The 21,108-nt window shown below is 32.4% G+C and overlaps 8 protein-coding genes across 8 annotated transcripts; 4 read left to right on the top strand and 4 right to left on the bottom strand. All coding sequences in view use genetic code 12, as the record gives it.

Annotated features, from left to right (window-relative positions):
- Positions 1-499: 499 nt before the first annotated feature.
- Positions 500-3,358, bottom strand: VPS35 (retromer subunit; the record flags this gene model as incomplete). Its single annotated transcript, XM_049409098.1, has 1 exon — positions 500-3,358. The coding sequence occupies one exon, from the start codon at positions 3,356-3,358 to the stop codon at positions 500-502; it is 2,859 nt and encodes a 952-aa protein (XP_049266114.1).
- A 537-nt stretch (positions 3,359-3,895) lies between these two features.
- J8A68_000506 (uncharacterized protein) lies at positions 3,896-5,668 on the bottom strand (the record flags this gene model as incomplete). The annotated part of the gene is made up of 1 exon (XM_049409109.1): positions 3,896-5,668. One exon carries the CDS (start codon positions 5,666-5,668, stop codon positions 3,896-3,898), a length of 1,773 nt encoding a protein of 590 aa, XP_049266115.1.
- Positions 5,669-10,103: 4,435 nt separating this feature from the next.
- Positions 10,104-10,313, bottom strand: KTI11 (Kti11p; the record flags this gene model as incomplete). The annotated part of the gene is made up of 1 exon (XM_049409121.1): positions 10,104-10,313. One exon carries the CDS (start codon positions 10,311-10,313, stop codon positions 10,104-10,106), a length of 210 nt encoding a protein of 69 aa, XP_049266116.1.
- A 945-nt stretch (positions 10,314-11,258) lies between these two features.
- RPS8A (40S ribosomal protein eS8) lies at positions 11,259-11,861 on the top strand (the record flags this gene model as incomplete). Its single annotated transcript, XM_049409132.1, has 1 exon — positions 11,259-11,861. One exon carries the CDS (start codon positions 11,259-11,261, stop codon positions 11,859-11,861), a length of 603 nt encoding a protein of 200 aa, XP_049266117.1.
- A 1,280-nt stretch (positions 11,862-13,141) lies between these two features.
- Positions 13,142-14,560, top strand: J8A68_000509 (uncharacterized protein; the record flags this gene model as incomplete). Its single annotated transcript, XM_049409143.1, has 1 exon — positions 13,142-14,560. One exon carries the CDS (start codon positions 13,142-13,144, stop codon positions 14,558-14,560), a length of 1,419 nt encoding a protein of 472 aa, XP_049266118.1.
- Position 14,561: 1 nt separating this feature from the next.
- Positions 14,562-15,329, bottom strand: J8A68_000510 (uncharacterized protein; the record flags this gene model as incomplete). The annotated part of the gene is made up of 1 exon (XM_049409154.1): positions 14,562-15,329. One exon carries the CDS (start codon positions 15,327-15,329, stop codon positions 14,562-14,564), a length of 768 nt encoding a protein of 255 aa, XP_049266119.1.
- A 704-nt stretch (positions 15,330-16,033) lies between these two features.
- J8A68_000511 (uncharacterized protein) lies at positions 16,034-17,521 on the top strand (the record flags this gene model as incomplete). The annotated part of the gene is made up of 1 exon (XM_049409165.1): positions 16,034-17,521. The coding sequence occupies one exon, from the start codon at positions 16,034-16,036 to the stop codon at positions 17,519-17,521; it is 1,488 nt and encodes a 495-aa protein (XP_049266120.1).
- A 424-nt stretch (positions 17,522-17,945) lies between these two features.
- On the top strand, positions 17,946-20,582 carry KIC1 (putative serine/threonine protein kinase; the record flags this gene model as incomplete). The annotated part of the gene is made up of 1 exon (XM_049409175.1): positions 17,946-20,582. The coding sequence occupies one exon, from the start codon at positions 17,946-17,948 to the stop codon at positions 20,580-20,582; it is 2,637 nt and encodes an 878-aa protein (XP_049266121.1).
- Between the last annotated feature and the right edge of the window lie 526 nt (positions 20,583-21,108).

Consider the following 21,108-nt stretch of genomic DNA (forward strand, 5'->3'; position numbering starts at 1 on the left):
CCTTGGCGCGTATTAATAACAGCAAACAGCCACACTAATTTTATTCTATTCTTGTTCGTCAAATACCTTGCCACCTATCTAATCTCGTTTGTAAATTAATAATCGTGTAATTATATTAAGCTTTTTAACTTTAACTTACAAAATCATGGGATAATGCGTTATTCAAAGTGATTTGTTTACGGTTTATTAAAATACTAAATTTTGTTGTGCTTTTTTCTTTTGGTCTGTCAAATTTTGCGCCCAATTATTGCAAATTTATCTATAAATTCAATTTATATAAATAGATTTTCAATGTAACAATCAAATTGCAAATAATTTTTATCCCTTATCATTTCAGCATTGTTTCATTAAGAAGAGAACGTTGCACAGCCTGATCTATTTTTAAGCAATTAGCCAATTACACGTGTAGTGTGTAATCTTTGGCTCTCCGTAATCGAATCATATCACTTTTATACATTCAATTTACTGTATATACAAACTACTAAAACTATTTTGTACTCTATACAATCACACCTTCAAATCGATTTTCAATTTCTTGTTGTTCAGTAATATATCTTAAAGTCCTATTAAACAATCTTTGACTCTGTCTAAATAAGAATGCCTCTTTTCCATCCTCGTCACCACCCCCATCCTCACTATTCTTATTTAAATCTCCATATGGTCTACCACCTGTGTTCCCCCCAATATTCTCATCAATCACTTTTGAATCATCATCATCTCTCAAATTCTCAATATTCGTCTTTATCAAATCAATTAATCCATTAATATATCTAGAATCAATTAATCCATTTCCATAAATATTAAATATTAAACATCTCCCTAAAATTTCAATAAATAATTTAAGTGAAAGATATGGATCCATACATGAATCAGCTACTCTAAGTGATTTTTGTAAACATTCTAATACACGTTTTCCATCACGATATAATAATATCTCATCCTCGGCTTGTTCAACCTCAACCCTTTCCACTTCCTCTTCATTGTCTTCTGATGTCTTCTCTTCAACTTCAGCCTTTGTTTCCTTTTCTTTCTTTGGTTTAGCAACAGTAGGTGAAACTTCTCCCGGCTCTAACAAAGTCTCACACCACCACCATAAATGAGCANCAACAGTAGGTGAAACTTCTCCCGGCTCTAACAAAGTCTCACACCACCACCATAAATGAGCACAATAATACACCGAACGACATTGATCTTGTTTCTTCAACAATTTAGATCCATATAATGTCAATTTCGTAATCAAATTTTCATAATTCGCTTTATTAAAATATCTCGTCTTATTCAAAGTATTAGCTATGGCCAAAATTGATGAATATGCCAGAGATCCAGCTTCAAATGGATCATGGGGATTGATATGGTGGATATGTTGATGCTTATTGGAATGGACATTTAGGATTAGGTTTTCTTCATAGACTACAAAACATTGGGTGAATAATTCGTAGGAGATTGATTCTTGTTTGAGTTGATCAGCTATTGATGCCATGTTTAAATAGATATTGAGAATTAATTCTGCGGAATAATCTTGATGATATTGATATAATTCATCGATAATTACTGATAAGTTTTTGAAATTTGATGTGATTAATAAATCTAAATTATTATTCTTGTTTTGTTTGTTGTTGTTGTTCTTCTTTTGTTGTTGTTGTAAATTAACATAGCCAATTAATTTCAATTTATATAAAATTCTGGAAATTAATGTTGGATAAGTATATATAATATTTTCAAAACTTTTATTTAAATATTTCTTTCTAATATACATTAAATTTGAAATATTTTTCAATGGATCATGGGAAATTTCAACTAGTTGAAGTATTTTACATATCTTTTCTTGAATTTCAAGAAATTCTGGTGTTAATGTCTTTTCATTATTATTAATCTTAATAGTCTTAGTAATTCCCAAATTCTTTGCCGTGTTTAATTGTCCCAGTGAATCTTTAATTAATACTAAAAGATATTTAAATATCCCATCGATTTCACTCACATCAACAAGATAATCAGGTTCATTATCATTTTCTTCAATAAGTGATAATATCTTATCAACAATAGCTAAAGATATTTGTTTTTGTAAACCAATATTTGATAATTTTGAATAAAATTCATAAAAAAATTCTAATTTAAATAATGTTTTAATAGATTTAAAATGATTAATTGGAACAATTAATAACTGCATCCACATTTCTTCTTCTTCATTTCCTGACTTATTGTTTGATACTTTTTCTGCGGAATATTTATAAATAATATCTAAATTAGAATAATTCTCAGGATCAAATGTTAATGAAAGATTTATTAATGATTCCAAAAGTGTTGTATGTTCTTCCAAGGGTAATTCAGGATCTAATTCACATACTTTTAAATAAAATGACCAAAATGAACCAAATAGTTTATTGATATCAATATCTTCTTCTTGTTGTTGTTGTTGAGATTGTTCTTCAATTGATAAATTAGATACATCACTAGTAAATTTCTTATATGAAACAAATCTTTCAATTAAAGTATTTACCAATTCACTTCTTTTCAACATTGGATGAAGATTTATAAAAATTTCATTTAATAATTTATCTAAAGTAGCAAAATGAAAATCATTTGGGAATATTTGTAATAAAACATCAATTAAATAACTTTGAGCTAAATGATCACGACATTGAATAATTTGTTCAGTAATTGTGGGGAACACCCGTTCTTGATAAAATTTAATAGCAGAATAATCAACATCTCCAGTATAATCATCAATAATTTGTGATAATCTAACTAAATTAGATCCCACCAATATCTTCAATTCTTTTCTTTCTTTATATCTTAATTCTCGTTCCAGTGAATGTCCTTGATGTTGTAATCTAACCCATAATTTATTCATTTCAATAAAATTATTAATCAAAAATTGAATAGTTTCATTAAAATCAACATTATTTGAAAATGGTAATAAATTCTTTATCCTTTGTGATAAATAATATCTCAAAAACAATCCTCTAATTGGATGTTGTACACCATGACACATTTCAATCATATCTTTCATAATCTCCTTCTTAGGTGCATCCTTGGTTGACATATAGGTCGTACCTATCACAATCATCATATATAATCTTGGAATAATATTACCAGAATATTGAACAATTTCATATAAATCAGCCAAAAATGGACTTTGAACATCTTTATCACCAGCACGTTGTTTTTCTAATTTAGTTTGTTTTGAATTATGACTACTGATTAAATAACTGGATAAAGTTTCAAGTGAATCAAATACCATCATATAAATCTCATAATATTGTTTTGGTGATAATGAATTGGTTCTTAATTCATTTAAGAAATTTGAACAATGTTTTAAAGCTGGTAATAATTGATTATCATTAAGACATTGTTTCATCAAACTTGATTGATGATTGATGTTGTTGATGCAGCTTTGAAGAATGGCTTTCTGGTCATTGATTGAGATAGCCATGATATACTTTCGAGACTATCAATTGATTATTGTATGTTCGTATTCACTTGTGTGATCTTGGTTGTAAAGTTAATTTATGGGTCGAGGCTGGGTTGTAAGAGGCAAAGAAAAATTCGTCATTTCTGTCGCGACTCAAAAATGTGTGTCTCAAAATTGGAATCCCGAATGAGCCGCACTACCAGAATAATTGATTGCAAAAAATTGTGATTAAAAACAAAGTCAAACTTTATTATAAATTCTATATACGTTGGCACTAAATGCTTTTTTTATAAAAGGGAAACGATGACAAAGTAGTCATCTTTCAAACAAACAAAACAATAATAATATAAAAAAAAGTCTTGAAACTAAAAATTGAAATGAAAAAAATACTAAACCACAAGGTCAAATTAATAATACATTCTTAATTTTATAATAACACAAACCCAGAAAAAAGTAAAAGATGACACAGACACCTCAACTTACTTAATCAAGCAAAGATGACACAGACATCTTTACTTTTGATCTTGGACCCAGGGTTACAACATCACCATCACCCATACTCACATCTCCATCATGATCTTCAATCCTTATATCCACAGTAACACCATCCTTCTTTATACTACTCACTGGATCCTCTTCATCTTCTTCATCCACTGGTTGATCTATCGATGTAGTACTCGACGTCCTATCTCCAAGTTTCGAAGATGGAGATACTGTGGCAGTAGTAGCAGCGGTATGAAAACCAGAATTGGTAGATGAGATCGATATTCTATTCAGCGAAGGTAATGATGGGGAATTAAATGATGAATTTCGTTTATGACTGGTTGAAGAATTCAATGGATTAGGGAAGAAATCTCCAGCAGCTATTAAACTTGATCTTCTTGAAGATCCAGTACTATTCAATAATTCAAAATGACTTATGGAATTATTTCTGGATGGAATAGCTGATGAGCCTAATAATAATGGAGATCCATAATTTGGTGAAACGTTTCCGTTGGTTGAAGAAGAAACGGCGAATAAATTTGGATTGGATCCATTTGCATGTATGGAAGTTGAAGGAAGGGGTAATATACCATTAGCTAATGAATGTCTACGACTGAATTGATCTTCTACTAATCTTCGTTTATTACTTGGATTTAACGGTGGTAAGGTGGTTGAATTTATATCAAAGCTAGCTGATCTTATACTTGATGTTTTTAATTGTGGAGGTGTTGGGGTGTTATTATTATATTCGGTAATTGATGGACGTTTTTCTAAAGTTGGTTTCCCAAACATAGAAGTATTGAATGAGATTTGTGGAAGTTGTGTAACTTGAGAAGGATGGCCCACTGATGAACCAAATCCTGGTGCTGAGTCTTTGGATGAAGGACTTACATTTCCTGCAGAAGCTGGAGGTGCAGGCGGAGGAGGTAACACTGTAGTAGTAGGTATTGACGGCCTATGTTCAAAACCACTACCATTCATTCCCGCACTGGTGGAATTTCTCTTCAATTCAGAAATATGATTAGCCGCATTAGTTTCGTCAGATGATGATGAATTACTTGGAATAGTCACCAAACTTGCTCTTCTTCTTCTATTAGCACCTCCATTCCACCAATTCTTAATCGCATTATCCGATCTTCCATTCAAATGACGAGAAATCTCAGCCCATTTCTTTCCATATTTAGCAACTAAACTTTCAATCAATTCTCCTTCTTCAGCCGTGATAGGTGATCTATTCAAAGAAGGCTTTAAATTTTGATGATAACGTTCACGACATTGTTTTGGAGTACGAGTTAATAAATTATTAGAAATCCTTACCCAATTAGTAGGACCAAATATTGCAATCAATTCTAATAATTTCTTGTCTTCCATTGGTGACCAAGGTCCCCTTCTTGACATTGCACTTGATGAATTTACATTTGCAACAACTGAAGGACTATTTAAATTAGCCGGATGTAATGGACTACCTTGTTGAGCAGTTGGAGGAGACTTTTGATACGCTGGGTGATGTAATGACATGGATGCTGGAGCTCCAGGTGGCGGTGGTATATGAGCGTGTTGTGGTTGTTGTTGCCCTGGTGGGATTTGAGAGTGTGACATTCCCAAGGGGGGCAATGTATGTATTTGTATTGGTTGAGGGAAATAGGCAGTCGAGTGTTGCTGAGGGTGTTGTGGATGATGGGGACTCATGGCCAGTTGTTGATTTGACTGTTGTTGAGATATTGTACGAGTCGTGGTATTACCGTTGTAGGAATATTCTTCTTTGCTATACATTTGTGTCGTACTGTATTATTATTATTTGTGTGACAGACAGAAGCCAGCTCTGTATGATATAGTTTACGTTTATGGTAGTAGTGGGCGTAGTAGTTGTTCCGATGATTCGTTTTTGGTAGGAAACAGACAGACTTTTTAAAATGTAAACTGTTGAATTTCCTAATGATTTATTCTAATTAAAATAGTGGGGGAGTGTTTGTTCTTTTTTTTGTCCGTTTTTTTTGAAAGCTCAGAAAAAAATGTCTTTCTTTTTTTATTCTTGAGGAACAGACACAAAATGCCTTATGCTAACGGTTTTTTTTTTTGTTGTGTTCCAAGGGTTGTAAACACGAAAAAGCTGATCAGGAAGTTCTTTGGATTCTTTTTTTGATCTGGTCGGAAGAGTTGGCAGTTCTCAAATAGGTTTTATCAAAAACTAATCGGTCTCTCTGTATGTGAATGTTGAAATTAACACAGAAAAAGGTATGGACAAAAAAATCCCACAAAAAAAACGAAAATTCAATTTTGAATTTAAAAAAAAAACGGAGAGGAGACATTTGAATATTTAAACTTCTTATTAAATAAAAAATGTGTCGGTTTCTAAATTAATAAATAATATTATTTATTTTTTTTATTTTTTTTTGGATTTTTTTTTTCTGACACTTTCACATTCGCAACTGAAGAATTGTTCCGTTATTTTTTATTTTAAACTTTACAGGCCAGTACTTGTCATAACAATTAAATAATATTATTTGAATAATAACCAGCTTCTTTTCCACTTGTTGGGGTTCAAGAAACACATTTAACGTTAACACACATTGACAGCCAAATGCATTAGCTGATCAAATCAGAATCTACATACACCTGGACCCTAGAGCAAACGGCTGTGTGTGGTTTTTTTTTGGATGGCAAATTTATATTTAGAAAATTTGCGATCGTTAAACTTGTGAAATTGTGTATGATTTTTGAATCAGTGGGAATTGTCGTTTCAAATTAATTTCTTCACAATTTTAACGAGAAAGAAAGGAGGAGTTTGTGGAAAAGAATTTTTGAGTTACATGTATGACAGCTAACTGTTTCATTTAAAAAATTTTAGCCGCCCATGCATAGATCCAGGTCATAGCGAAGATTGTTGGTTGATTCTATTGAAAAATATCTCTCGATAGAACCGTTGTCTACCCCTCCAAATTATCCGGGATAGCCTCTTCGTTCAATCAGTCATGGTTGGTTTTGTTTCTACTGGTAGGTTAACGGGATACTATCAACCCAAGAGAAGTTGGTGCTTGCAAACAATTGCCTCGATAATAGGGAAGACCCACACACACAAATAAAAAAAATATCCCACAGCTATTGTTAATTCAACGCGCTAGTGCACAATGGTCTAAATGCAAGTAAGCCAACTACAAACCCCAGTATTTAATTTCTTACGAAATTTGCCAATCGATTCTGGATCCAACTTTCGAAGAGCCGTTTTTATGATGTCATTTGGGAAGCGACTGGTGCTTTCCAAAGACCTGGAATCACCTTGCTTTTATATATTGAAATGCCTCTCCTCTTCTCGAAAGACGGCGGAGCTTCAAGAGAAATTGGGGGAAAAGAAAGCCTATCAATGGGAAAAGCCGTTGTGTTTTGAGCCAACGATCTAAAAATAAAAAAGAAATCCGTATTCTTTGCAATTTTCCGTCGTGAATCTATCTCTTTCTAGACTTGAAATTTTCCCAAACGTTTATCTTGCAGTTAGTGGGGTATATTTCGAAATAGTTCCGTTGTGGATACTTTAAACATAGTTTGTAAAGCCCTTTGCTGATAACAGCTTTTGGGTGGCAGAGTGTGTAACACCAATGAAAATACACATTTCGCAATGAATTGAAAAGTTGCTCCACGTCGAGAAAACGATATGCAGGAAGACTCTATTTTTAGGATGTGTGCCTTTTTGTTCTCGCCCGGGATTCTTGACATATTTTTCAACATAGACACGTTCACGTTCTAAACTTTTCAATCTTCAAGTGATTTCAGAACGGAACCTTTGAACGAATTGACCAGTATGATTCCGTTTGTTGTACTCGGTCGAATATTAGCCTAATAAGGGTTTTTGTACCAACCTCTCAAAGAAAAGCTTGTTCTAGAAAATATCCCGTGGAAGAAAGATAAAAAAAAACTGGGGAAACAAGAAAACGTCCAACAGGAAGGTCAAGGAAGGATTCGTTTATTTTGATTGTCTCCGCCAAAATAAAAAAGTATCACAAAATCTTCCGGGGCATGTCCCACACTTGAACTCACATAAATATCAACTTAATTAAGGAGGGGATCACTCTCAGCAATAGGGTCTCTTCTCTTTTCTTGATGGACAAATTATCTTCCCGCCTTGGCAAACTCTCTTGGCCATTGTGTTGCATTTCTTCTTTTTCAACAGCGTTCTTTTTGCCATTCGTAAAAGTCTTCAACAAGAAAGAAATGTCTGTCTGTTGTCTTTGACAATATATTATTTTTTATGTAATATGTTCTTGATGAACAAAGGGGGGATCTAATCGGAATTTTATTTCCAAATTTTTTTTTAAATCGACAAAAAAATAATCTTAAATTATTGTCCTGCAGAATGCGGGACAGGTGGGGTTAAGTCGAACAAAAACGCCATTGTTGGTGTCCGGTTCTACAAAGCCGATTTAATGAATACGTTGGCCACTTATTGTCGTGTGGAACCGAACTACTGTCACAAAATTGAAATTACACGACACTATTCTGACTTATGCCGTTCGGTAGAATGGTCTTTCTTTGCAAGTATAACCGTTTGCAGTTTTATCGTTAGAAGCCGTTGATGATTCGCTCCTACTTTGAATTCTCGGAATTATCAGAATTTTTTTCTGTCGTTGGTATGCAAACGCAATTTCTTGGGGATAATAGCACATGCATCGTTCAATCTTTCGTGGCCAAGGCCAAATCAAACTTTTCAAATCTCGTCAAATTCCTAAATTGTATCGTCAATAACGGACTTACCTCAGCCCCCCCTCGACTTCGTTATCTGGCGGAAATAAATTTCCTTAATTGACCTTCCCTGAAGCTGATCACTTCATAATACATGATCTCGATGTGGAGCGGAGCAAACTCCTATCTGACATTTCAAATTAACATCGTTACAAGCTTAATCACGCCAAGGAATAAGTGAGCTCAATACAGAGATTGAAAAATTGTCTTTTATTGGTATATGTACTTAGGCGGCTTTTAGGGGTTGTGGAAAATAATTCTGAGTTTATAAATCATTAGAGGAGATCAATTAAGGCTGCAAACTCTAATATTGTTCGCCTAACTTGTATTAGGTATATCAATAAAGCGCTGGTCGAATAATAGGTGAATCGGCAAAAACAGACATCTTGTGGTGCAATTCAAGGGTCAATCGTGATAGGTGGCAAATTCCAAACGGCTAACACTGCTCGGAAGAAACTTGGGAACTTTATTGAATGTTCCTAAATATATTATTCTCCATACAGACTCTAGCAAGAACTGATAACTAAAGATGACGGAGAGAGTATCTATACTCGGCTTTCCTGGTTTGGCCCACCCCTAACATCTGTCTTTTTGTACATAGACATGAATTAAAACATTCACGGAATGATTCATTTCCAGGAGGTTCTTCTAAACAATCTCAAGATAACGAGCAATTGCAGGAGGTTTGGGAATTGACTTTTGTAGACTTTTCAGATCATTTCAATGCACAATCATGCGGGTATAATGTCGGAAAAAGTTATAGATAAGGCATAAAATTTATCGGGCACGTGATAAATTCTTCTTTAGTCACGTGACGTATACAAAAATTCCTGAACACGTTCAACATCAAGGCAACTTGTCCGAGTGGTTAAGGAGAAAGATTAGAAATCTTTTGGGCTTTGCCCGCGCAGGTTCGAGTCCTGCAGTTGTCGATATTGTTTTATTTTTTGCAATTTTTGGGTTTAAATGGGTATAGAATTTATAAAACTTGATAGATTTACAAATTTTGGTGTAAATTTCGTTTTAAATTTCTTAGATTTTTTGTTTGCATTAAAAATTATTTAATTTTTTGGGGAAGTGCCGCGGTTCATCCAAAAAAAAGCATTTAGATTAGGTAGCTATCTAGATATAGAGATTTGGGTTTCCGAAAGAAAACTTATTGCCAGCTTCTTACTAATAAACCGTTCCCAGAATTGCTTAAAAGTAGCAAGTTCCCTCAGTGAATGCATTCACTGGGATGCAGGAGTCATTTCTATGCTCTGATTCAGCCGATGATAGCTTTGGATCATGGATTGTATCTAATTATTGTTCTAGTACGGTCCTTGGGATCGACCGAATCAGTTATTTGAGCTATCTCGTTTGATTGCATCAAACCTATTTCTTCTATTCATTTTTAATCATAAGCAAAACCGTCTTTCATTACTTTCGTGGTGGTCGTATGGTCATTATTTTGGATTTTCAATGGAGGGTTCGCTTATGAACAAAACTCATCTAAATCTTCAGGTTCAAAAATAACCCTAACCATAAGTGAACAAGAAGGACACACTGCAATATCTTCACCGTCTTTCAAATCATCCAATGTAACTGCAAATCTATCTCCACATGGACATGGATATTGGAATAATTGTGTGACTGGATCAAATGTGAAATCTTCAATTTCTATTTCATCATATACGACTTCCATAGTTATGGTTTATATAAATGTATTACCAAAGATGTTGATAAGAACTGAAAAGTTGTCTAAGGATTCTATAGTTTATACAAAACAACAACAAACGATAACAGAAATTATTTCGAGAAATGATTCACGAGATTATTAATCTCCAGCTCATCAAAAAAAAGAAATTCAAGAAAGTCACATGAGTTAGGGCTGCATCCCTAATTTTGTTGACTGCACGTGTTACGAATCACTATACAGGACAGAATTTTGATTTTTCTTTTGGGTACTCGCACTATATTAAGTATGAGCGTCATACTTAAGGATTTTTTCTGGTGTCCCATAGTTAACAAAACTCCATAGTAACAAACATTGAGAATTTGGTAAATGCACGTAAAAAATTTCAGTTTTGTCACTCTCTAACCAAAATAGTTTTCCAGTTAGGTGCGAGTAGGAGGACTGCGAAAACAGACTAACAAATAAAAAAATTTTCTTTTGGAAAATACATTTTTCATTTAACTTGCTTTAATTAACAGTGATAGTCTAAAGTGTATGTGTAAATACCTAGTTGGAAAGGATAATTAGAGGAATCATAGAGAGGAGAACTATATACATCATATAAGAGAGTGTGTAAAGATTATGTCTATTGGAATATCATTATGGAAAAGGATATCATCACTATCATGAAAGAAAGTTTCATTACCAATATTGAATAAAAATTTTAGACAACTATGAAAGATATATCTACTACGAACTACTACAAATCAACTACATATAACTATCGAGTTTTGAATTATCGAGATTTACAAGATGTGGACTACGTTTAACGATCATGCATAGTTGATCATATAATTTTTCACATCGAGGAAGCTTGCTGTATATCAATGTTCCATATGATTTATATCAACCTAATTTCCTGCCTGAGTTATGACAAATGAATGATATACTAACATATTTCATCTAGGTTAAAAAATGGGTATTTCTAGAGATTCACGTCACAAGAGAGCTGCAACTGGTGCCAAGAGAGCCCAATTCAGAAAGAAGAGAAAGTTCGAATTAGGTAGACAATCCGCCAACACCAAGATTGGTCCAAAGAGAATCCACTCTGTCAGAACCAGAGGTGGTAACCAAAAATTCAGAGCTTTAAGAATTGAAACCGGTAACTTTTCTTGGGCTTCTGAAGGTGTTTCCAGAAAGACCAGAATTTCTGGTGTCGTTTACCATCCATCTAACAATGAATTAGTTAGAACTAATACTTTAACCAAGTCTGCTGTTGTTCAAATTGATGCCACTCCATTCAGACAATGGTATGAAAACCATTACGGTGCCACTTTAGGTAAGAAGAAGGCTCAAGGTGAAGTTGAAGAAGTCAAGAGATCTAGAAAGGTTGAAAGAAAATTAGCTGCCAGAGCCGGTGCTGCTACTATTGAATCTGCCGTTGACTCTCAATTCGGTGCTGGTAGATTATATGCTGTTATCTCTTCTAGACCAGGTCAATCTGGTAGATGTGATGGTTACATCTTAGAAGGTGAAGAATTAGCTTTCTACTTAAGAAGATTAACTGCTAAGAAATAAATGAATTTATAAGTGATATATTTATTTCCATTACTTTTGGCATCTTTATCTTTTAATAAACAAAAATAACTTCGTAATTTAAAGAATATGAAGATTGATCTTAACCTTGTATTTTATTTTCTTTATAGTTTAATATAAACGATTTTGGTAAAACTATGCTTCTATAGAAAATGAATAGGACTATATTGGTACAAGATAATCTTTTTACTAGAGTAAAACACGATTCAACCGATTTCTTACGCAGCATTGAACTCTATGAACATCTACCACTATCAATTCATATGAATAAAACTCTACAAATATCTACGCTTTTTTGAAATTATATCAAATTAAACAATTACATTTATTAAAATCTATACATTGTTATAAACTAAACTAGACAATTCTTAATTTAAATGTTAGTACAAAGATCCTTTAAAACTTCTGTCTATCTTATAATCCAAATATTTAAATGTCAGAAGAGGCATGTTGTTATCCTTCAGGATTATTCTCTAATGAGAATAACTCAGTACAGGTCTGTAAACATTTTGATCATCATTATAAATTTGGGTTCCTTCTTTGAATTTATTTATTGAAACATACTAATCTAAAACTAATAGATTTTGGTTAATAAAGGTAATTATCTATTGTGGTTGTTGTTAAAGAAAGAAGAAAGATGAAATACGTCTACAAATTTTTCAAAAATTCATTGAAAAATTAAATAAGAAAAATAGAGAGAAGGATGTTTGTGTTCCGGGTAACCGCTCAGAATGGTGTAGGGCTAGGAACTGTTACTGAATACTTGACTGTAACAATTGCTTCCAAGAACTCTAATATTTCCCAGTAGAGACCACTCGCATGGTCGGAGTGTACCCTTGTCCGTGCGGTGGAGCCTAGCAACTTACTACCTTTGAACCAAAACCCTTGTTTCTCGGTTCAGAAATCTTGGTTGTTTAGTTATTCAAGTACAAATTAAATAATCAAACGAACTTATTAGCATATCAAAGCGCTGAGAAACAAGAGTTTTTATCCAAAGGTGTAAACTTTCTCTTTGATTTTTATGATAATAAGATCCCTTTGGTAAGAAAGAAAGAAAGAAAGAAAGAAATAAAGAAATTGTTGTAAAAACTAAAGAAAATTGTTGCCAAAATTTATACTTGTGATTTTGGCTGCCATTTTTCTCTCATTCTCTAACAACTTTCTCATTTTTCCAAAACATCATCATCACAGATCATTCAATTCAATCCATTCATTACATAACAACAACAAAACAGTCAATCACTAGCAATACAATAACAACAATGATTACAGATCATGATGATAGCATCTATGAAGATGCAAACAATTATATAAGACATGATACTACATTCCCATATTGTGATTCACCATCAACAAATATTCAATATCGAAATTCATTACAAAAATTACCAATTAATTCAAGTGCAAATATTGATTTCAAAATAGGTAATCACACTACCAGTACTGCTACTGGAACCATACCGAGAGATAATATCTATCAATCTCCAAATACCACTATTCCAATCCCAGAGTCAATACTGGAGAGGAATGAAGAAACTTTACAAAACGCATCATTTAGAATTCTACAAACTAAACTTGCGATGAAGGGAAAGAGTCTTAAAGATAAGGAATCGTCAATTGAGAATGGAAATATACCCAGACCAATGTATTATAGACCGCCATCTGCGAATGTTGAGGATACTTCTTATGGTATTAAAAATTTCTTACCACCTAATGTATATCTAGGCAACAACCAACAACAACAGCAACAACAGAAGACGAAGAAGAATAAGATTCCAATTATGTTTGGACAACAGGCGCCAAAGTTCACAACTGAGACGATATTACAGAGTATCCGAGATGAACAAGATGATGAGAATGTATTTGAAGAGAATGGAGATTATGTGAATCCATCGGGAGATTGGATGAATCCGGTAATGAAACAAGCATTGAATAGACAAATTGATCAAGAATATGAAGTGAAGAAATTATTAAAGAATTTGATTTATTTAATTACATTTATATTATTTAAATCATTGCTAAAGAAGGTGATTTATTTATATGATTTAAAACTTAAATCTCAACCGTATTATATTTATTTAAAGAATAATCCAAAATATGAAACTTATTTCTCATCGGATGATATTAATTTATATTTATTTGTTATAAGTAATTTAATCATGTTGGTGTTTATAATCAATATAATCTGGCCATTGATTAAGGTCCTAAAGGGACAAGATCAATGTTATGATCTTCCCTTGAGTGAAAAACAACGGAAATTAATTGGATTAAAAGCATTGGATATCGAGCCTAAAGATAATAATAATAATAATACCCTGAGTGTGGGAATCGATCGGGTTGATGAAACGGCTGAATTAACTTTGAAACAAAGAAGATATGATTTGATTAATAAAGTTCCATATAAACAAATTCCTAAATATACTAAATTAAATGATTATTCAGTATATAAAGGGAAATTGGCCACTAGTGTTAAACCAACTTCATTGATACAACCACATCAAGATAGTAATATAACGGGACAATCAGTATATTCTGTGAGATCAATGTTGAATCCGGTGGATAATGCTACTAATATTGCCAATAAGTCACTTGTTAAACATGCATATTCTCAAGAAACTATTGATAAGGCAAAATCAAAATTTTCCAAAAATTTCAATATTGAATTTAATATAGATAAATAGTCTATAGATCTTTTAATTCATTTAAACTTTGAATTAAATCATCAATCTCGGGGAAATCTTGTTTAAAATAATTTGATTTATCTTTAATTGATTTAATATTTGTTGAATTATCATTACCAGGAACATTTTCATCAGTTAAATAAAACATTAAGAATTCAATAATTTTAAAATTCAAATTCTTTTGATCAATAGATATTGATGTAGTATTAACCGTTTGGTTCTTCTTTAAATTATCAAATGAAGTTAATTTAAATTTCTTAATTAATATTGAACAACCATTTAAATTTTCAAATATTCTATAATTAATAAAATCTTTTAATAAAATATGAATTAAAGTTGTAATTATTGATATAGTTAATTCAATATTTATATCTTCACTAATTAATAATAAATCAAGGATTAATTTCATATTTCTTTGTCTATGAAATAATTGTCGAGAATTTGAATGAATTAATAATAATCCTTGAAGTAATCGATTTGTTATTAAGAAAGTATCATAATTAACTTCTATTGGGTTTAATTTATATATATTTAATAAATGTTCAGTTATATTATATTGGAAATTATCTTGTAATTCTATAAATGTATTCAATTCTTGTGGTATTCTTTGAGGTTGTAATGATGTTCTCTTGGATTTTAATTTTGAATACGTTTTAATATATGGTAATAAAGAACGTAATAAAACATCTAATAATTCTAATCCCGTTGATATTTCAGTTATATCATTTGAATCTAAATGATCTATGATTTCTAACATCTTGTCTTCCATCTTATGTAGTTATTTGTATAGAAAGAGAATTTGTAAGTGAAAGGAGGGTTGTTCATTTTTGAAATTATTTTGAATCGCGTCGAGATGTTTATTGTTCGGTGTCCCAATTAGGAAATATATGAAGGAAATCCCGTTTCCTTTGTTCTCGGTATTGCGCCCTGTACTGTGAGTATTGTTAACGATTCTAATCTGATCGAGTGCTAGTGGTAGTGCTACGTCTAATATTACAAGGATGTATCTATTAGGGTAAATGGGTGTTACTGGATGTAGAGTGTAATACAACGTTACAATTATAAAATTAGACAGTAAAGTGAATCGTAAATAGATTTTCAGGCGGCTGAAGTTCAAAGAAGATAAAAATAGTAAAAGCCCAACAACAATTGAACAGTAACATAAGCAACAAGCAACAAAAAAAAAAGAATGATTTCTTCCTTTTAAAATAAATTCTGAAACATTTACACGTACAATTTCCTATTTTATAATTATTATTGACAGATCAACCATTTCTTTACTTATTACCTATTCTTATTGCTTTAAATCTATTTATATGATAATTATTTGAATATTTTAAACACTTCACTTCCAAATACCACTTCCACTTAAACTTATCAATAGTATACTTATCCCCTCCAAAAAGAGCAAGCCTCGCACTAAATTCCTTATCAATCACTACCCCTTTATAATTCACACATCAACCGTCCAACATGCCACTTACATCAGCTTCTTCTATAGTGCTAGGATGTTCAGTTGCAGTTGTATCATCAGGAATACAATCCTTAGGTATTACACTACAAAGAAAATCACATTTATTACATTTAATACCAAGTACAACCCATGGCCAACTTCATACTCATCGACAATCTTATCAATATCATCATCAAAAATATAAAAGAAATATGTGGTTATTTGGTTTCTTGCTATTTATAATTGCTAATATATTAGGATCAATAATTCAAATTACAACATTACCATTAATCATATTATCACCATTACAAAGTATTGGATTAATCTTTAATTCAATATTAAGTTGTTTATTATTACCAGGAGAATATTTTGCCAGGAAATTATGGATTGGAACGATAATTATATCTATTGGTGCATTTATAATTGCGTATAATGGAAATATACCTTCATTACCTGAACCAATACCTCCACCAACTGTTGATGAACGATTTTATAATATCGTTATAAGGTTATCTCAAAAATCATTTTTAATTTGGTTTATTGGGACGTTTGTTGGAATGATTGTTTTATTACTAATTAATAAATATTATCTTAACAAAAGGATACAATCAACTCAACAACAACAATCAATACTAAAGAGGGATGTTGTTGTCTTTGTTAATAAATATCAATTTTTAAAGGGAATAAATTATGGATTAATTAGTGGAGCATTAACAGCCCATACATTTTTATTTGCCAAATCAATAATTGATGTTATAATAGAAAGTTTGTTAAATGATAAACATCATTTATTGCCAATTAAAAATGCATTACCATATGTTTTATTAATTACAATGTTGTTAATTGTTGGATTACAATTAACGGCATTTAATTTAGGATTAGCAGAAATATCAACTGGTATATTATATCCATTATGTTTTTTGGTTTATAATTTGATTAATTTGATTAATGATTTAATTTTCAATTCTTTATTAAGTAGTCATAGAATGACTATTATACAATTTTTATGGATTTTATTTGGATTATTTGGTGTATTATGTGGGGTTGTTATCTTGAGTTGGGATAGTGCATTTACAAGTGAATGTGAACAACAACAACTCCAACAAGAACAACAAGAAGAACATGAAGAACAAGCTGATATTCCAATTGATGAGAATTTGATGTTTTTGAAATTCCCTTATAATATGATGTCACCATCAAGAAAGGGAAGCTATATTGTTAACCCTAAAAATATTATAGATGAGAATACAGGATTACTTACTGAATCTGCATCATCTGATGATTCAATACATAGTATGGTTAAACATTATTGTAGTATTGGATCAAATGAGACTAATTCAAATACATTGACTAGTGGACATAATGAGGAGAGAGAAGAATCACCGTTGACAGGACAGGAGGATAGTGGTGTAGTAATAATAGAGGATGATAGAAGTGGTGGAAGAAGAAGAAGTAGGTCAATGACATTTGAACAGACTGAATTATTAAAACTGGTTGGAAATCTATAATAGTTTGTATTGTTTGTATTGTTTGTATTTTTTAATAGACATGTTTTGTTTGTTCGGTATAAGTTGAGAGAAGCAGAGACTGAGAGAGTTTGTCACTATACAAATTTTTGATTAAGATTTCTCTCATTGTAATTCATTCTATCTGGTAGTAATTGTTTAGTAAACTTCTAAAGGATTCTACTTGCTTGTTTGTACATATATTTACATACATAGTTACTAAATCAATATCTAAATCAATTTAGTGGAGTTTATTAAAATAAAAAATAAAAAATAAAATATTGCGGGAGGAAAGAAGATCAAAAGAAACCGAAAAAATTCAGAATCAACAAATTTAAAGAGTTACATGTAAATCAACTGACAATCAAACAGTACTAAAAGAATCATTATTTTATTTTGATTCAAAATAGTCAGAGTAGTTTCCAATATGAACACAGCAACGACATTATATAAACGAACAGAAGTTATAGGAAGAGGTAAATTTGGTGTTGTTTATAAAGGTTATAATAAACAAACAAAACAAATTGTTGCCATTAAAGTACTTAATTTAGATACTGAAGAAGATGAGGTTATTGATGTTCAACAAGAAATACAATTCTTATCAGAATTAAAAAATGTCCCTAATGTAACTCATTATTATGGTTCCATATTACATGATACAAAATTATGGATTATAATGGATTATTGTGCTGGTGGTTCATTACGTACTTTATTAAAAGCAGGAACTTTGGAAGAAAAATATATTGCTGTTATTGTAAGAGAATTATTAATAGCTTTAAGTGGTGTACATAAAATGGGTGTTATTCATCGAGATTTAAAAGCTGCTAATGTATTAATCACAAAAGAAGGTAATGTTCAATTATGTGATTTTGGAGTAGCAACCAAAATGTCAGTAAATTCAAAAAGAACAACAATGGCAGGTACTCCTTATTGGATGGCACCTGAAGTTATTAGAACTGGTGAAGCTTATGATAGTAAAGCAGATATTTGGTCATTAGGGATCACTATATATGAAATAGCCACCGGGAATCCTCCATATTGTGATAAAGATGCTCTGTGGGCAATGCAATTAATTTCAAAACTGACACCTCCAAGATTAGAAGGTAGAGAATTTTCAATACAATTAAAAGAATGTATTGCATTATGTTTAGATGAAAATCCTGAAGAAAGACCTTCGGCTGATGATTTATTTAAATGTAAATTAGTGAAAATGTATAAAACTCATCCAAAACTGTTATTAAAAGAAGTTGTATCCCGATATTTATTATGGAGAGATAGAAATTCTGCTCGAGATTCAGTATTTATAAATTTGGATGATGATGAAGACCCTGAAATCGTGGAACAAGAACAAGCTGATCATCATGCTATTATGGATGAGTATGATAATAAACATAATCATCAAATACAAGTGAAATGGGATTTTGATTCTTTGAGTAGTAGAGAATATATTATTGAAAATAATATTGATCTTGATCATGTATCGGCTGAAGATAATTATAATTTTACTTTTGATAGTCAAGGTGGTGAATATCATACGTTACCAACTTTAAAAGAAGAATCAACAAGTGTTACTAGAAATCAAAGTACTCTTGCATTAAGTAATTATCAGCATCAAAATTCAATAGCAACATTAAGTACAACTTTCGGTAAAACAGAAATCCCAAAATCATTACAACTGTTATTTGAAGATGAGAATGATTATGCTGATGCTACAGATTTACCTGCACCTCCAAATGCATCCATAAATACAAGAATGGAATCTCCAACAATTGAAATCCCCGATATGGATGATCTTTCAAATTTCCCAACTACAACAACCCCGCATCCAACACAAGCACCTCCATTGAATAAACCTCCGGTGTTATATCATTCTCAATCAGCATCCGCAAGTTTGGAATCTCGTTATACGTCATCTACAAATACATCACCTAATGAAACCAGACCAAGAAAGAAAACAATTTCAAATACACTTGCAAGCACAGCATCTTCATTACAATCATTAGCACAAGCAGGGGCACATACTCCTCCATATACAGCTCCAACTAGTTTCAGAACGCCATCTCCAAAACCATTACCACCATCTTCAACTGGACTCTTGAATTCAAATAATTTAACTACTAAATCAAATTCTCCTTCAAAGATGAAACCATTACAATCTAATTTGAATCCACTTTTACAACCAATAAATTTCAAACTTGGGACAAATAATGAACCTTCTAAACAAGAAGGACAACAACAGCAACAGCAACAACAAGCGGCAATCCCGCCACAACAAGCGCCACCATTATTGTCCCAACAATCAATGCCTAATATTCCGATAAGCTCAACCACCACCACCACCAGCACAACCACTACACAACAGAATACAGCAACTACTTCCAAGCCAAAACGAAATAGACCCGGGTTCCATATTCAAATGCCAACTCCATCAAACACAATCCAATCATTGGCAGCCTTAACCAATGAACAAGCAGGAGATAATGAAAATGTCAACCAATTCGGAATCAACCCCGCTCAGGCTGCAACTATGCCAATCTCAATGACTCCAGTCACTGAAAAGGAAATTATGCCAACTTTGACCAGTTTGGTTGAAGAGGGAGATAGGGAGGATATGAATAATGAGAAGGCGAAATTAGGGAGACCTCATCAGAATAGTCTACTGGCACAACAACAAAAGAAACAACCACATGCACAAACAGCGACAACAACTACTACGGCCTCGGGTAGCGGAGGTGCTGGTGGAAGTGGTGGTGCTGGACATTCACAGACGACTCCGACGAGCATGCTCACCAATCCACTAGGTCCAAACTTATTCCTACCCCGTGTAAATTCAATCACGAACGTTTCAACCCCGGGAAGTACATCATCGGCTGGATCTGGAGGAACAACAACTACAGGTGCTGCTGCTGGGCTGAGTAATGTGGGGAAATTTCCAACTATTCCGCAGATTAATGGGGAGTTTTTCATTGATGGGTCGAGAAGTAATCAGAAATTGGTGAATGAGTTGGAAAATATGATTAAGTTGTTTAATCAGGGTCTTGAGGTTCTTGAGGAGAATTTGTAGGCTGAGGAAAGGGGCCCAGAGAGGGACGAGTTTAGTAGGATGAATAGAATTAGAATAAATGCATTTTTGTGGGTATCATTATTGATGTTATTCTCTATATTTCGTAGAGTCGACTATCGTTGTTCTAATCTGTACTCTATAAAACCTATATAAGAGAGAGATATTCCTCCTTGTGACGTCTGAGTAATTCAGAAGCCCGTAAGTCTGCACTTTCTTAAGTCCAAATAATTCCGGAAGGTTGATAGAATCGAATTTTTCATTTCTTCGCGGTTCTATTCAGATTAATTGGTAGCGTCTTTTTTCGCAAGTTTATCCAAAAAAATATTTCCGATTTCTTCTTGTTGTTACTTCTTCTTCTTCTTCTTGTAATAACAACAACAATTCACGAATTCAATGCCATGCCTCCAAGAATAAGACGTAGAATCACATCTCTGAGGCGAGAGCAAATAGAAAAAGAACAAGAAGAACTTTCCCAAACAATAATCCGTCCTTTCGACATCCTAAATGGCCTTCCAGTTTCTTACAA

This window comes from Hemisphaericaspora subhashii (assembly GCF_019202705.1).
Source record: "Hemisphaericaspora subhashii strain CBS 10753 chromosome Unknown scaffold7, whole genome shotgun sequence".
Taxonomy (NCBI): Eukaryota; Fungi; Ascomycota; class Pichiomycetes; order Serinales; family Debaryomycetaceae; genus Hemisphaericaspora; species Hemisphaericaspora subhashii.